The sequence below is a fragment of the Ailuropoda melanoleuca genome, chromosome 6 (genome assembly GCF_002007445.2).
Source record: "Ailuropoda melanoleuca isolate Jingjing chromosome 6, ASM200744v2, whole genome shotgun sequence".
In the NCBI taxonomy this organism is placed as follows: domain Eukaryota; kingdom Metazoa; phylum Chordata; class Mammalia; order Carnivora; family Ursidae; genus Ailuropoda; species Ailuropoda melanoleuca.
The window spans coordinates 116934496-116951130 of record NC_048223.1 but is presented as its reverse complement, the minus strand read 5'-3'; the positions used below and the strand labels follow the sequence as shown (position 1 = coordinate 116951130).

The following is a 16635-nucleotide window of genomic DNA, read 5'->3' as shown; positions in this document are numbered from 1 at the left end:
CTTAGCTTAAAATATTTTTGAAAATAGGAATTTAAAGTATTTCCAACAGTTTAAAATTTGCTTTAAAGTTCTTTGTCACCCCCAAACTCCTTCAGTTTCGATTTCTAAAATTAATTTTTTTCATCATGAAGTTGAAATTTATGTAGACTTTTTCAGTAGAAACATGTCTAAGTTTATCTTACACCTGATTAAAAACACCATTTCCCTTAACCTGTCAACAACTCAGTTGAGCAGTCAGACTGCATTATCCGTTATCTTGTCTGACAGGAGGACAGCAGTCCAAAGAGAAAGGTAACACAAATTGGTGCCACACTTCAATAAATAGCGACATTTTATTTTTCACCAAGCTAATTCAGTCCAGTTCAGTTAACTCTTTCTCCCCCCTTAAGGACAGATCAAAAAAGGTAGCCATGAATGACTGAGTGTGTCATGTATTTGACACGTCAGTGTGTGAAAATAAAGCCGACCACAAGGGAGGGGCTGTGCCTTTAGATTGCAGACAATGCCCCCAGCGAGAGCCCTCTCCCTGGGCTCTGCGCTGCACACTGCTGGCGGTCACCATGGGGGTAGCGGGGCGGGCTGCGCACGACATCCTTTCCCCTTCCCGGGCGCGACCTTTGTGATTTCAGCATTCCTAAGAATTCTCAGACGTTTGTCAGGCTGTCACTGAGTCTCACTTTAGTTCCATAGGCTAAAAGTTACTGGATATTACATATTGGTAGTTTTGTGATTTTGGTAAAATCTGTGTCCTCAATGTCTGTTTTCGAAAAATCTTTATTACAATAAATGTAATGCCAGCATTTTTGTTTCTCAGTTCAATACTTTCTTCCTGAGACATAGGACGGTATTCGTACAGTCATAATATTGTTCATGATAGTCACACAGTCATTATTGTCCATCATAATGGTATGGATTATGCTACCGGACATGAAATGTGTAAGTACATTTATGAGAGATTAAAATTGTCAAAAACTTGGCCGCTGCTCTAAGGGATCAGGTCCAAGCACCCCATGTTTTGCATCAAGAGCCTTCAAGGGCTGCTTCCTCCCCACAGCCTTGTGTTCTAGTCTCTTCGGTGTCCTGCAATGGCACTGCTGTCCTGCAGCCCCAGGCCACACGTCTATCTTCAGAGCCCTCTCCCTCTGCCAGACCTGTCCTTCATGTAATTTTAACTCCTACTTTTTCCTTGACGCTGGCCTTCCTTAGCTAATTGCTATGATGGGACATTTCCTTCTTCCATGTGGTCTAAAAATGAGACTGTCGAGTGCGCCCTCCTCCCTCCCCAGGTGCGGCTCTGCCGTGTGTCTGTTCACAATGAGGGGATGTTTGTATTCTGAGGAATCCGTGTGTCCTGTCCGTCCAGGGCTTCAGCAGAGCAGCCGGTGCTCACTCAGCAGACCTAGGCCCGTGTGTCCCAGTTAGGAGGGCAGATCCTAGAGCGAGACACCCCCCACCCTACCAGCTGTGTGGCCACAGTCAAGTTACCGAACCTCTCTGTAACTCATTCCCTTATTCTGAAAATGAACAATCATACCTCCCTTATGGCTTATAAAGATTAAATGGGTCAATTTTGGTAAAGTGCTTAGAGGAATATCTGGCACAGTCTCAGTGCCATGTAAAAGTTTATTAAATAATTCACTGAACGTGTTCTGTTAGTCACTGTGCTAAGCGTTTTACATGTTGTTAGCTCATTTCATCTTAACAGTAGGCTCCTATGTGGGGACTGTGGCCACCCCCGTTTTACAGATGACACGAAGTTAAGTGACTTACTTAGGGTCACACAGCAAGATTGGGGCAGAACCGGGATTTGAATTTATGCCCCTTGGCCCCAGGGCCATCAGTTACTTCTCCCCTTAACCACGGTGGTGTAGCGCAGACCTGAATGGAAGTCATGTTATGCGTGAGAGTATCTCCGTTGGTTGGAGAGACATGCGACAGGATATGTTTCTTGACCTATTAGAAAATGGTGTGCCGAGAGGGGATGGCCAGGAGAGGTTAGTTCTCCGGGACTACCCTGGCGTTGACTGCCTGGGACTGGAAATCACGGAGGACGGGGACCATATATGTTAGCAGCCGCTCCCGCGGTGCTCCAGGCCTGCATGTGCCATATGATCATGGCTTTTGGATTTTATTTTTGTTAATTTCTTTCAAGCCACTCTTTGGTCAGGCTCTTTAGACTTTGCCAGTACACTGAGGCTAGTCTAGAACCGTACAGAACACCGTAAAGACAGTGAATGAGAACGTGGGTCAGCTGCATCAGCCTGTTGCTGGGTGTTCATTTGTGGGTATTTAAAACATGTTTGAATCTTCTCTGCCATGTCACCTGGCTCTACTGAAATACTCAGTTTATCCACAGGAGCTCTAGCTAGAAAAGGTCAGTCATCAGTTAAGGGAAGCTCGTACTACAAATCTTAGTCATAACAAATGAAACGCCGGACGTGTGAGGCCTTCTCTCATGCAAGTACGCGCAAGTGTGTCCCATGGGTTTATAGCTTGGGACATGTGCCTGTAGGAGTAGAGATTGTCCAGATGTTATAGCCAGTGTTCGGACTTTTCATGCGCACCATCGAAAGTTGTAAAAGTGAATTTCTTCAAAGGATTCCAGTTATTTGGCTGATAAAACACAGATAATGAAAAAAATATCTATTTTACAGTTAAGTATTTTTTTGGCGGGGAGGGGTATAAAAATTTCCTAGGACAGTAAAACTTTGTAGAGGCTCTAATGTCCAATACTCTTAAGTGCTGGGCAAAAGTTACACTTGAATAGCAATGATGAAATATTTACTCATCAGATGGCTTTGAAGTTTAGCCTCTTTTTGGTTGCAGTCCCTTCCTAATGGACATGTTTCAAAGAAGAAAATGATTATAGCATTCAGCTGTGATGTTCTCTTACTCTCTACATGGAAACAATCCATTTTGTTTTGGTCCATTTGGGTATTTAAATTTTGAAGACTACTTACTTAGAAATCACATTAATGACAGAAATAGTCCATACAACTCTGAACTCATTCTCATTGATAGGATAATGTTTATAAGTTAATTTTTCTAATACTTATATAATTTTTTAAAAGATTACTTTAACTCTGCCATTCTACAATCTTTCCAATTAAAATTTATTGAATTCTCCACAGTGTACATCAGAAAGGCCTCAGGTGAGTGCGTGTATATAAAATGAATACTAAGTGATAAAATTCAGCTGTATAAACCATCTTGCTGGGTAAAATTGCTTATGTTTAAAGATTTTTAGAAATATGTTTAAAGGTACAGTTCTTCAGTTCTGATAATAACCGAAGGGTTTTCCTTTAAAGTTTAAAATTGTAGATGCTTTAGAATGTTGAGTAAATATCGTTTTTCTCCGGCATCCTGGGTTAAGTTTCATTCATCCATGTCATTTAGGACTTGAGGAATTGTTATTGCAGTGTTGGTAAGGAAGGTTCTGTTTTTATGTTTCCTCAACCACGTCAACTGGGTGATCTACTTTTAACATTTGTGTTTGTCTTTTGTTCCTTAGTTTTCATATGAATCCGACAAGCAATGAGGACCTCAGGAAAATCCCGGTAAGTTGCAGAGGGGTTAGTGCATTACGGGAAAAGAAGCCACAAGCCAGCCTTCTGTCTGGTATACATTTTTAAAAAGACCTTCATCCTGAATCTCTCACTTACCTTTGGATTATAGTTTAATGTGGTAATCTGGGGGGAAAGAAGAAAAGCAAAATTCCAACTTTGTCTTTAAGATACGATAGGGTGTGACTTTATGATCTGTAGAAATTCAAGCAAATATTATAGTTCTAAGTGAAGCCAGTTTAGAATCCACATATTTTGTGTACAGACTGTGTTAAAATGAATGTGAAAGCTGTATGTCAAGGTCAGCATTATAGTTAGGAAATAAGAGCCCGTGGAGAAAATGAACATTTTTTGATGTTGTGGCAAAAATCGAAGAAAGAATAAAACTGCCTTATTAACATCGAACAATAGGAAAAGCATCCTGGCAAGAGAGCTAGTTAACGGGGAGAGGCTTTGAAAGAACCATTGGGATACTTACCTTCTTAGAACAAAACCAAATATATTAACAGGCTGGGAAGCGACCAGCTGAGTTAACTCACAGATTTTGCAAGGACTATTCAGATATCTTAACTTCATTTTGTTATTATTTGAAGTCCAGCTTTGACTCTCTGTTCCAAGTTCCACTGCATGTTCAGTCAATTCTAAATGCATCAAACCTAGAGACTAAGTTACTTTACAAAAATACCGGCACATGTTCTTGGTAGAAAACTGAATTCTCACTGGATAACAGAAATAGAGCCTTTATTCCAAGAGGCTGGTGGTTGCTGTTTGAACCATCTGTCCTTAATGTGTGTGATCCAGATGTATAATAAGAATTTTTTAAAGCAATAACATATCACAATTTTCTATGATGTGATATGCCTAGAAGACAGTGTGGTGTGGTGTGTAAACCATTCTAAATGTAGTTATTTGTACTTAGAATTGTAGAAAACATTATAGAAGCAGAGGACTTTGTACTGCGTTTTTCCTGTTTTATGTAAATGATTTATAAGTTTTGATGTTTCATAAATACTCAAGTCTTTAGAATATGGCAGTCTGGCGAGAAATGTCAGAATATATGAAGTCAGCCTTTGATCAGATAGTAAAATGAATTCTATCAGGCGGTTACTTAATCTCAAACAAAATGCAACATCAAAAAATCGATCTAATGTGCAGCTATTGTTTATTAAGTAACCTTAATTACAATTTCTCTGTGCTTGTAAATGTTCTTTTCCCAATCTTGTAATTTATTGCTGTAACAGCATCCTTAGAATTCTTTAAAGAAATAAAATGTGAAAATTGTTTTAGTTAAAGGATTTAAAGGTGATAAAAGAATCCTTGATGTGTGATTATTTTTCTCGGGAATACTAACTATTCTAAATGACAGTGAAAGGATTACTAGGTGTTGTTAATTTACTGCAGGATACAATTAAGAGGAGAAAGCTCATCCTTCTACGGAGCGTTACTGAGGAAAAGTATTTGAACAATTTTTATGTTGAAGATTATAAGATGTTTGAAGTAATTTACATTAAGTTCTCCGATAATAGCCATCCACCAAGTTATTTTTTTCCCCTTCTGGACATAGTATTTTGTAATTAAGTTTGTATGTCTTACATGCTATTGCCAACACCTGTCTGTGAAACCGCAGTGTTTAAACAGGAGCAGTAGCCAGTTGAAAGGGCAGTGCGAGCTCTTTAAGGCCTAATTAAGAACTGAAAGGGAGATGAAGGCAGTAGGACAAAAGATGTGAAAGTAGCTGAGATGATATTCCCAGAGCAAAGTTCCTCATTAGAACAATAATGAGATGATCAGAGAATGCCAAGCCTTCATCTTATCTCTCTCTCTCCCCTCTAGCTGCCTTGGATGTCAGTTAGTGCCCCACCAATATTTGGTTACCAGGACAACCTTTCTTTAAATCTCCAGTTATTTTGAGTCCTGATAATTTGCTTTTGTTGAAATTTAAATATTGCAAAAAATATACATTTCCTAGTTTAAAAGGCTAGGCTATGTGTGAAGCAAAAAATAGATCACTCGTAATTCTCTGAAGTCTTTTGTACAACTCTGTTATTTAAAATTCCGATTGGAAAACTTGGGGTAATAATGCTGCTGATCTCTCACTCACTCCCTATTTTCTGATATCTGCATGTGGAAATTTTTAACAGAGGTTGGGTCGGAATGACAAAGGATTGGTTGTGAAAGGGGAAGAGAGAAGACAAATTTACATTAAATTTCAATATAAGAAGACATCTTAAAAACACATGTGCTATCTGTGTGGAGCCAGGGAAGTAAATATTAAGGACTTCGGAGTCCCACTGTAGCTTATGTGAGTCTCAACCAGTTTGGAGGTCTCTCACTTTTAGAAGTTTTTCCGAGAACAGTATTAGAAGTATCTTTCGGAAAAATAATTGACTTTTGTATTTGCCTGGGAGTTTTCCTCTTTAAGAAAAATAATTTTTGTGACCAGAAAATTATTTAATTTATTTGATTTCCTATTGTATGGATCAATATTAATCTTTATTATTTTATTGGGAACTATATCAACAATAGGAGACGTAGATCTATACATATGTATTGAGTATGATTCTCAGTCAATTTGAGAATCTTATGCCTAAAATTAGAAGGGCTAAATGCTTTTCAAATATGGGATAAAACCTGGAACTAAGCACAAAACTGTTTTTAATTATTTTATATTTTTTTCCAGAATATAGTTTATAGTACATGTGTTTCTAAGATGTTTTCCTGTATAGAAGCTTGATGCAGAAATTTGGGGGAAAATTTTCACATTAAAGGACAAAGGGAAAATGTATTGAAAAGGTCAGAAATGTATTTCCAGGAAATCTGTCTGTACATAAGTACTAGATGGTTGTGAGGGGGAAAATAAGCCAAATAATGGCTTTTCTACTCTAGATTATGGTTTTAAAGCGTTGAGCAGTATCCTGGGGTGATGATTAATTATTTTGAGAGATTAAATTGTTAGATTGAGTCATATCATGGCATTAATATAAACTACATGTATCAAAATAAGAATTTTTCGACGTCTTTCATCCTCATTGTCTTTAGCAAAATGTTTTTAAAAAAGTTTCAATCACATTTTCTGGTAGTACTGGTGTGGTGTTAAATATAACAATATAAATGATTTTCTAACCATATATCATCACTTAATTAGTTTGGAGAAATCAGTTCATATATGTGTAATTTGATTAAGATTAGAGAGATTCAGACGGTTGCTGTTATTATGTTAAACCAAGAAAACACATAAAACAGTCACCTAGTCAGTAACGAAACCCATTTAGTTCAATTTCATTAACCCATGCAATTCACACAAGAGCGCCTATTTTTCAGTATATGTTTTATTAGGTAAATGAAATCATGTAGGTTGGATGTTACTACTTTTCTAAAATGCAGTTCAGAAAAAAAATTACTTTGTAGACCAGGAAATTTTAGAGTTGAAAGGAACTGTGGAGAACATCTCATTTATCAGATAAGGGAAGTGAGGCCTAGGCCAGTATCTGTCTCAAGTCTATGCAGAATTACTTGGGTTACAGTAAGAAAGTTTAGCTTATTTTTAATAAATTTAACAAATATACTTACCTCAATACCGTGTCTTATCTTTTCCATGGAAATCTGCTTAATATAATAAATGTTTAATAAGAGTGTGGTTAGGAAATTGTAAGTTTTGTATCTCTAAACTGCTCATGACCAATTAAATGAATTAGTAAATACATGAATATGTGTGTGTGTGTGTGTGTGTGTGTGTGTGTGTGTGTGTGTATACTGTTACTATTACAAAAGATTGAGAGAGGAGAAAAAGTAAACCAACACTTGTCTCCAGAGTTATGGTAAAGAAATATTCTTAAATGTTTTTTAGGGACAAAGGTAATACAACTGCTGAAGTTGTATCTTTCCCCAGTTTCTAATGGTAAAATAAGTTGTTTTAAATACAGTCTTAGAGAATTTAAGCTCACTTTCCATTGGCATCCCGTGCATTCATTCTGTTAATCTAATGGAGGCTCTTAGTAACTTGTCTTTAACATTTCAGTAGCTTTGCAGGGAATCTCAGCCCCTCCAAATGGCCCTACCCACTGCTGCCGTTTTAATTTTCCTAGAACTTCTCTTTGATCATATCCTGCCCCTCTTTAGATACCTTCAGTGGCTTCCTATTTCCCATTGCAGTAATCCACCATCCTCAACAGTCTTTCGGAACCCATGTCAATCTCTCCATGCCCTGCCCTGCATCTCCTTTCCGGCGCTCGTTCTCCCCTGATCACCTGCTGTTGAGCCCACTGTGCCTTCAACCTGGTTTCCTCCTTTAAACAGGCAGAGCCCACTGCTTGGGATGCCTGTTAGCCATTTCTGTTCAGCAGTGTCTCTGAAGGCCTAGCATGAGCTATATCTTCTCTGTAAAACATGAGCGATTCCATGGGGTTGGAGCAGTTTTCAGTCCTGAATTTTTCGCTTTATTCTTGAGAAGGGAGTGACTTTGGTAACCGAAGCATCGAACTGATACCTGTCCTTCAGGTGTTCCTCTGATCGGCGAAGTCAAGGTGCCTGCAGGAGGAGGGGATAAGAAGTTACACTTTGGCTTTCCTGATGAGCACTAGACATATATCAAATTAAAGTAGATTCCGAAAACGAGTAAAGACAAATTTAATCCAATCAAAAAAAAAAAAAAAAAGAGAGAGAGAGAGAGAAGGGCCTTTTTGCATTCACCTGCCAGTCCCTGTTCTCCATCCTCCACAGAATAGATTAGATACAATTAGTCCTTAAGAGCAAGACGTGTTTCCTCATTGTTTTAGTTTATTTTCCTTAAAGCCAAATGGAAATGTTTTGAAAAAAGTGATAAAAACCATTTCTGAGCTGTTGAGTTTTAAGGATAGAGCTATGTTTAAAAAGGCATAAAGGTTACTCCTTTATATTTGGGTGTTTATCTAATGAAAAATCTAAATACTTACACCGTAGATGATGTTCCAGTGCTGCTTTGACGAAATTTCTGACAAACATTTTTCTTTTACTATTAGAGTGCTTTGTAATAAAAAATGAATTAAATCAATATCTTTTTCTGTTCTTTTTATATTATTTTTGTGTAAAGAAGAACACTGATAGAATAAAGTTAGCAAAATAGGCAAATAAGTGAAAGGAGAAAATGCAGATCTACAAATCCGAGTGTTCCTTCACATGATTGTAGTTGAACTCTGAGTTTCCTAATATCCAGGGCAAAAAGGGAAATTAGTTATATAGGGATTAGCACTAGCAGGAGGAAAGAGACTGGTTCCTCAGGGGAGAAAAAACTGTGTTTGCCTCTAAATTAAAACAGAAGTTACCCCCATGGGGCTTCTTCCAAGGCTGCTCATTGATTGAATTCTGGAGGCCTTGAACAGTTCATAGCGAACTGGAGAAGCACATTTGATTCTGCTGCTTCTTGAAACCATCTGCAGTAAAAAGCCAAAGTCATAACATTAAACCGCAGTTCACTGGAAGCAGTTCCATGAGGACTAAGCCATCGTCCAAATGTATTAGTTCTCAGTAGCTTTGTAAGAGTTTTTCCAAGTAAACTCTTAGAAATCTTTAGTTTTTATCTATTTTAGTTATATCTGGTATAGAACATGTTGTCTTTTAATCCTAAATTATATGGTCAATTTCGTATATTAGGACATTGTCCACAATGTAAAAAACAGTTCTAGAAGGATTTAGAATTACAATCAAGGCTTCGGAGCATCTGCCCAAGTTCTTGGCTCAGGACTGGCTGGCCGCGGTGTGAACGGTCACGTTGGTTCTAGCCAAGGACACAGAAAAAACTTGATCAGGGTTTGAAAAATCAAAAATTGAAGTTCAGAATAATTCTGAAGTTGCCCCCCATGTTCTGTCCTCTAAAGTGACCCATCTTTCTCCTGTTTCAGGACAACAACCCTTTTGATGCCACCGCAGGGTATCGTGGTCTGACCTATGAGGAGGTCCTACAGGAGCTAGTGAAGCACAAAGAGCTCCTTAGGAGGAAAGACACCCACATCCGGGAACTCGAGGACTACATCGACAACCTCCTTGTGAGGGTCATGGAGGAGACACCCAGTATCCTCAGAGTGCCATACGAACCATCCAGGAAAGCTGGCAAATTTGCCAACAGTTAATAAGCTGGTTGTACTGCATTTGTGATTAGGGGCAAAAAGGAAAGAAGAAAGAGAAAAAGAAGAAAATCTTGGTACTGCAAGAAACTACATTATCAGGCTTCATTATATACTCTACGTCTTGTGAAAAATTATTTTACCTGTAAATATTAGCAGGGACCATCAAGAGTGACCTTTGAAGTGAGCTAAATAATTTAAACATTTAAAGTGAAAATGGGCCAGATTCTCAGTGAACAAGCGGTTCCTTAGGATTCACTTAGGTACTGGTGCCGGCCTACTGACCTGCCACGGGCCTAGGGACAGCTTCAGAAGTACGTGACTTCTTATTCCTCAGGAATAGATCTCATAAAGCAGAATCGATGCTGTGGCTGGTTTCTCAGAAGTCAATTTGTAGACATACTTAGCTGCAGGAATACTGTTCATTATAAACACTACAAAATTCATATTTTATATGCATATATATGTACATGAATATATGTTCATGTATCTTTGTATATAAAATACATGCATATACCTCATATATACATGTGTTTTTAGAACATTTAAAAACAACTGATTGCCTCTAAAATTAGGACACCAGTTTCTTAATTTGAACATCTCTGTGCTCTAGCGATACAAAACAAATCGTCATTGCTGCTAGTACCGTTTGTTGTAGGTAAGCTGCTTCAGATCACTCTTGACTTTGCGAGTCTTGGTTTCCCAATGAGCTGCTCCTAGATATTATCCCAGCATCAGATGTTTGCTCTCTTTCTGAAAGGAATGATTCCAAAGGGGTTTTTTTTGTTTTTTTTTGGTTTTTTTTTTTAAGCATGACAAATTTAGGAAAATTGACTAGGGTCACAAGAGTACAAATTTCTTGAATCAATTTTTTATCTTAACATTTGCGTTTTATTTAAGTAGAAGAGAAGCTAATGTAGTCTGTTCTGTTGAGATTCTGAATGCCTATAAATCACTAGCAAAGAAAATATTAGTCAGTTAAATCTGAAAATAATTCTGAGGGGGAAAAAGTAGGTGACCGTCTGATCCCTGATAACCCAAAGCAACGGGCAAATTCTAGGAATGAAGAGTTCAGCTTGGTTTCAAGTTACATAAATAATAGAACAGATGGTTGCATTTGGGTCTTGAACCAAAATAAGAGTCGCTGAAGGAGTGAGTTGTTGGAACAGACCTTCCCAGCATGGCACTGTACACACTGTTCTATGTCCACCCGTTAAGAACTGGTTTATTGCAAAATTACGTGTCAGCTCTTTCAAGGCTGCTCCCCCAAAATAGCGATTACTTCCGTGAATTATCTTTATAGATTTGTACAAAATAAGCCTGAAATGTAAAGTAGAAAACAATGGTGTGAAATCATTACTAGTCATCTGCTTATTTTTTCCTTAAAAATCTGAAATACTTACTATGAAACAGTGAATCCGTGTCTCTGGTTTTAAAAGAAAAAATTCACCTGTATATGGAGACCTGTATTCATTCTCCAGGCTCTTAATGAGCTGCATTTTTGTCTAATAGTTCTCTCAAAGACTTTATTGAAAATTCAGTACAAAGCAGATAGAAGAGTTTTGCTCATTTTAATATTCTGAATCAGATAATACTTGGCCAAGTGTATATTCGTGAGCTAAAATTGCTCATTTGTATTTTCTGAGTTTCCTTAGTTTTCCTGTGAGAACGTACATTTTGAAATTCTGGGAACTTTTCCTAAATACAAAAAATTAAATAATTTTTTTAAATGAAGAAATGGAGAAGGAAAATAGCTTTTTCCAACTTTTTTTTTCCCACATATAAATTTCTGTACTAAACCTCAAAATCTGGTTTAGAATTCTATTTTCTCATTTGAGGTCTTAGTAATTATTATTTTTTAACACGGTACCATTTTTAGTTAGCATTTTATTAAATATTATGAAATTCTTAGCATTTTTTCTTTTAGTATAACTGAAGCTCTTTTACACTTTTTAAAATGCTAAAATCCATGCGTTTTCAGTGTTATGACAGATTATCTACAGATATTTTAATATGCTTTGGCCAAATTTGTTCTTTATAAAATGAACCAAGGTGTCAGTTTTGTATTGGGGATATATTTTATGTAAATAGAATTCGTTAAAAAATATTGTTCGAATACTACTATTCTTTTTATTAGGTAATTCATTTCTAAGGAGAGGTCTCTGCCAGGATGAAACTGTTAAGGATTAAACTTACAAGACATGAATGATTCGGTTATAACTGAATCAGTATTTTTATCTTTCAGTCTGAGACGAGAATTGTACTGAAAATGGAATCTGCACTTGTCACTGCCTGAAAATGTTCCGTCCCAATGTTTATGAACTTCCGCTCGGGACCTAGGGCCAAGCTTACTATATGTTTTCATAATTGGTCCATATAAAACACTAAAATCAAAAAGTAAAAATGAATTCCCAAGCAAACATGTCAGTGTTTGCTGTGTTTGGGCAGAAGTGCGAACAGTAGTTTTGGTTTCTAGCATTGTAGGAAAAAAAGGCCAAAAAGATCACCTTCAGTTAATCTCTCCAAAATGTAACCTTTACTTGTTCTAATGGTATATTTTGTTAGTAGTTTAGCCATAGAAATAAAAGACACGCACTCATTCAGTAGTGCCCAGCGCAGTAGACTTACGGATTTTGCTTTTATGCTTAAGCAGTGTGTGCGGAAGAATATTCTCACTGTTAAGAGAATTTTTTTGAATCACAGAATCGATATTTATCCTAAAGCTGTCTGAAGCTAACACATTTCTGTTACAACTAAAGTATTTCTGCTGTTATTTTCAAAACAGTATTGTTTTCCAGCCGGTTCCCCTTCCAGTTCTAAAATTCGGCTTTGAAAGTATTGGACCTACTGTCCCACCACTTAGGCTTCAAATCACATTTACTGAATCCCAGGGTTATAGCTTAGAATTGTATATAAAGTGACGTGTCACCCATTCATGAAAAACGTTCAAGTATTGCTTTTTGCTGCTATATTGTGCATTGAACCTAGTTTTGCCTCCCTCCCATGAATGTAGTATTATCCATAGATTGTGCATAACTACATCTATTGCTTTTGGCAGTAAATGAAGATGTTGTAGTTTTCCAGCTGTGAAAATGTTGCCTTGTATTTAAAAGGATTTCATGAATGGAAACCTAAGTAAAACTCAGCTCATTAGTGACAGACTTGCTTTCCTCACATCCTCCCTTCACCTACTTCTCCATCTCACACCCCCCTCCCCCCGCCTCCCGCCCCCATAAGGGTGCTTATTCTGTAGCAAGGAGAATCTTAAAACAAAAAAAAAACTGCTGTCTTTAATGTATCTAGTAATTGTTACACGAGAGCTTTTATTTTCCTCCTCTATAGATTTTTAGGAGAAGCGACCTACTTTGGGTTTGTAATTCAAGCTGAAATTTTTTGATGTCCGTGTACGTATATGTCTTATAGATATGGTAGGTGTCGTGTGTGGGGGGGTGTGTGTGTGTGTGGGTATGTGTGTCTGTGTAAGTGAAGTATAAAGCATGCTCATTCACTCGATCTCTTTGAAGTAAGAGGTAAAGGACCACGGTGCCGCTGGTTCATGGAGATGTGAGGGTCTGTCAGCGCACATCGAAAGCCCCCATTTTCACAGATTTATAACTTTAATAATCCAGATGCAATCATTGGAAGTATTTAATATGCAGTAGGTAGCACCTTAACTAATTAATCTGCATATGAAGGGTTTTCTGATGTATTTAGTAAGAAGTATAGAAGCTTTCAAGCATTAAACTAGAGGTGACGTTTTATTTCATTTATTTTCTGTGTTGAAAATTTCCACTCTTACAATGGAATTGAGGTCTGTGAAAAATGATACATTGGACCTGTTCATCTTTGAAGCTTCCAGGTGGGTTTGTATGTTGAGGTACAAAAAAAATGCTGCAGATCTAGAAGTGTATGTATTTAGCAGGTACTTGAAAGATAGCATTATTTATACCCGAAGAGTATTGCATCCTACTAAGTAAAATGCTCTGGTAACTTGTATACATTTTTGCAGGTGCAAACCCAAAAGTCTGTAAGCATTGCATAATGTGACAGTTGTATAATTTATGTAATCTGATGCATGGATCAGAATTTTTATATAATATATAATTATCGATTTATTATAGTTGATTAAAGTGTATAATCTTCATTCAGTTGTCATAATTTCTTATTGCAGATAAGACTGCACGATGCCTGCATTTGTACGTGAGTCCTGCTTGGCTTCGAAAAATACTTGACATGCCTCTTATTTGATGGATTACAGCAAGTGTATTGTAAGACCTACAAACTCACTTCACTGTGAAAGTAGTTTGAAAAGTCATTCAGAGAGTAGTTTCCATGCGCCTGAAACTGGACATTCTTCGACAGAGGTGTGAATGCCCTCCCTCCGAGGGCCGTGGCTTATGGTTTGGGTAGAAAATGACATTTGAGTATTTAGATGGAGGCTGAGGCTGAGCCCAAAATGCTTTCTATTTATGCATTATCTCATTTATTCCTCACAAAAACACTGTAGGGTAAGGACCATTGAGGGGTTCAGAGGAAATGTAAGACAACAAATGAAAAATCTATTTGTGAAACTCAAGAACAGAGTTGGCGGACCCGTAGCATTTCTCACCACTTACTGTCCAGTTGACGCAGAAGTGACTCGATTACCCCTTCCACCCTCCCAGCCCCGCGGTCGAAGGGTGCACATGTCCATGCGCTGCCGGCTGCAGGAGGCAGGCGTGGAAGGGCCCAGTGGCATGGCGGTGTGGGTGGGTGGCAGTGTCCTACGCAGCTGTAGTAACCCAGACTGGGAGATGTGACCCATATGCGGTCGTTTTTTGGACATAAATCATACACATCTGGAGCAAGGGATTTCTCTGCAGGCCAGAATGTCTTCCTGTTTTTGAACTGCTCTCCATTTTGGAGGGCCCATTTAACACATCCCTGCACCTCCCCCAGTATATCTCTAGATTGTTCCCCTCTCTGCCTCTCCCAGGTTTATGTTTCCTTAGTCTACCGAGACAAAGGTATTTGGGGTAATTTGAAAATAGGGACATAATATCAAAGTGGCCATTTTCCCCCTAGGATGTGTTGTAATGCAATGCCTGTCTCAGAAACGTTTCTGTTCAAGTTTTCAAGGTAATGGCCTTGTGACCTGGATGCCTCGCATTCTACATTTTTTTCCCCAGAATCATTTTACATGATCACACAAATGTCATGCTTTCACATTTTTGCTTAGAAGCAACATTTTTAGAAACCTAAAATTACATGAACTAGAAATGCTTGATTCTGTTATTTTACTCCTCAAACCCTACAATTTGTTCAATGTTCAACGCTTTCCTCATTTGGTAGGCCTACCCCAAAGCCAGAATTGACGCCGGGAAGCACAGAATCAAATCTATCAGAGGTTTACAGTGATAGTGTTGTGGCCAAATGGAAGCCGTGGTCCAGTTTGGTACTAACATTAGTGCCAAAGTTTGCAAATGAATTGTTTTTTTTATTCTAACGAATTAGAACAGAGTCAAGATTGCCCCGTTAGAACATTACTTGCCTCTTGTTAGGCTCTGGGAAGGGACAGGGGAGTGGAGGAGACCAAGTCTACAGGTCATTTGCGGTTCCCAAACAACTTCCTTATTTGTGCAAGAGCCTTACTGCAGGGATTGCAAACTCCAGAGTCCACAGAGCCAGCTAAGTATGCTGGGGAACTAGGCAGGCCAGGTACAGCAGAATAGGACTTACGGGGAGGCCGGGGTGGTCTGGAGAGCCCCATTCTTCCTCTAAAAGGGGACAGCAGCTGTTCCATCTCCGGCTCATGTGGCCGCATGGAAATGAAGGGGAGGCCAGGGTTGCCGAACCTGATCTCCCTAGAGAAAGTGAACGTACAGATTTCTATATGAAATACGATTTCCAAATATTAGCAACTAATTTTTTTTTTTTTAACAAAGCTCAGGGCCCCCAGTGTGCGACATCCTGAGTCACTATTTCTAATGTACCATCTAGTCGTCATCAGAGCAATTCAGACTCTGGATGTTTTACTTCCCCCATGGATGATTTTGTGTTTAATCAAAAACTGGGTTGGCCAAGGGGCGTGTGGGGTGTGTGTGAGTGTAAGAATCCCAGCTCAAGACTCTTGCAGGAGCTGTGAAGGAGTCACTATTTAATCGCTATAAAGTTTTCAGTTAAGCGAGATGAATGCATTCTAGAGCTCTGCTGGGCAAACTGGAGTCTGTCGCTGACAACACTGTTTTGTACACTTAAAAAGTTAAGATGGTGGGTCTCGTTACATTTTCTTACTGCAATAAAGAACACACACTTTCCCCGATTAGCCTGCCCCGAGCCTGAAGTGCAGTTGCTTTTCAGAAGGAAAACGGTACAGGTAAATCCAAGTTCTAGTCGGAGGGCCACTGCTCTAGCGTTTAAAGCATTTTAGGATGTTAGCTTGGGATCTCTTACATACCCTTTTGGTGATAATTATGATTTTTCAATATCTTATTTATGATGGTCCTGCTTTTGACAAAAATTGTGTTAAAAGTCTTAGTGTTCCAAAAAATCATAGGGCAAACTGGGTGGCTCAGTCGGCTAGGCATCTGACTTTGACTTAACTCCTGATCTCAGAGACCTGGGGTTGAGCCCCACGTCAAGCTTTCTGCTCAACTGGAAGCCTGCTTCTCCTTCTCCCTCTCCCTGGTGTTTCCCCGGCTTGTGTTCTCTCTCTCTCTCTAATAAATAAAATCTCTAAAAAACAACAAAAACTACATGGCATTAAAAATTATATATTAAAAAAAACCCAAAAACCCCGAGAAAACAAAACAAAACACCCCAAAACCAAAAAGCTCAGTGTCCCAAAGATCAGTTACACACCTAGTATTGTGCTATGTTAAGGTCATAAGGTCTATGGCATTTCTAGTAGTACTTACTTGGTATTGCGTGATGTGTTTTCATGTGTTTTTGGGGGATATAAAATACATATTTCAATGAAAATAAAATGGCTGTCA

At 38.3% G+C, this 16635-nt stretch overlaps 1 protein-coding gene across 1 annotated transcript in view; it reads left to right on the top strand.

Moving 5' to 3' along the window:
- Nucleotides 1-13805, top strand: part of RAB11FIP2 (RAB11 family interacting protein 2) — a 42478-nt gene extending 28673 nt beyond the window's left edge. The window contains exons 4-5 of the mRNA XM_011219967.3: nucleotides 3512-3557; nucleotides 9440-13805. Coding sequence (XP_011218269.1) covers nucleotides 3512-3557; nucleotides 9440-9667 — 274 coding nt within the window. The 3' untranslated portion in view covers nucleotides 9668-13805. The remainder of the gene's footprint in view (nucleotides 1-3511; nucleotides 3558-9439) is intronic.
- Nucleotides 13806-16635: the final 2830 nt, after the last annotated feature.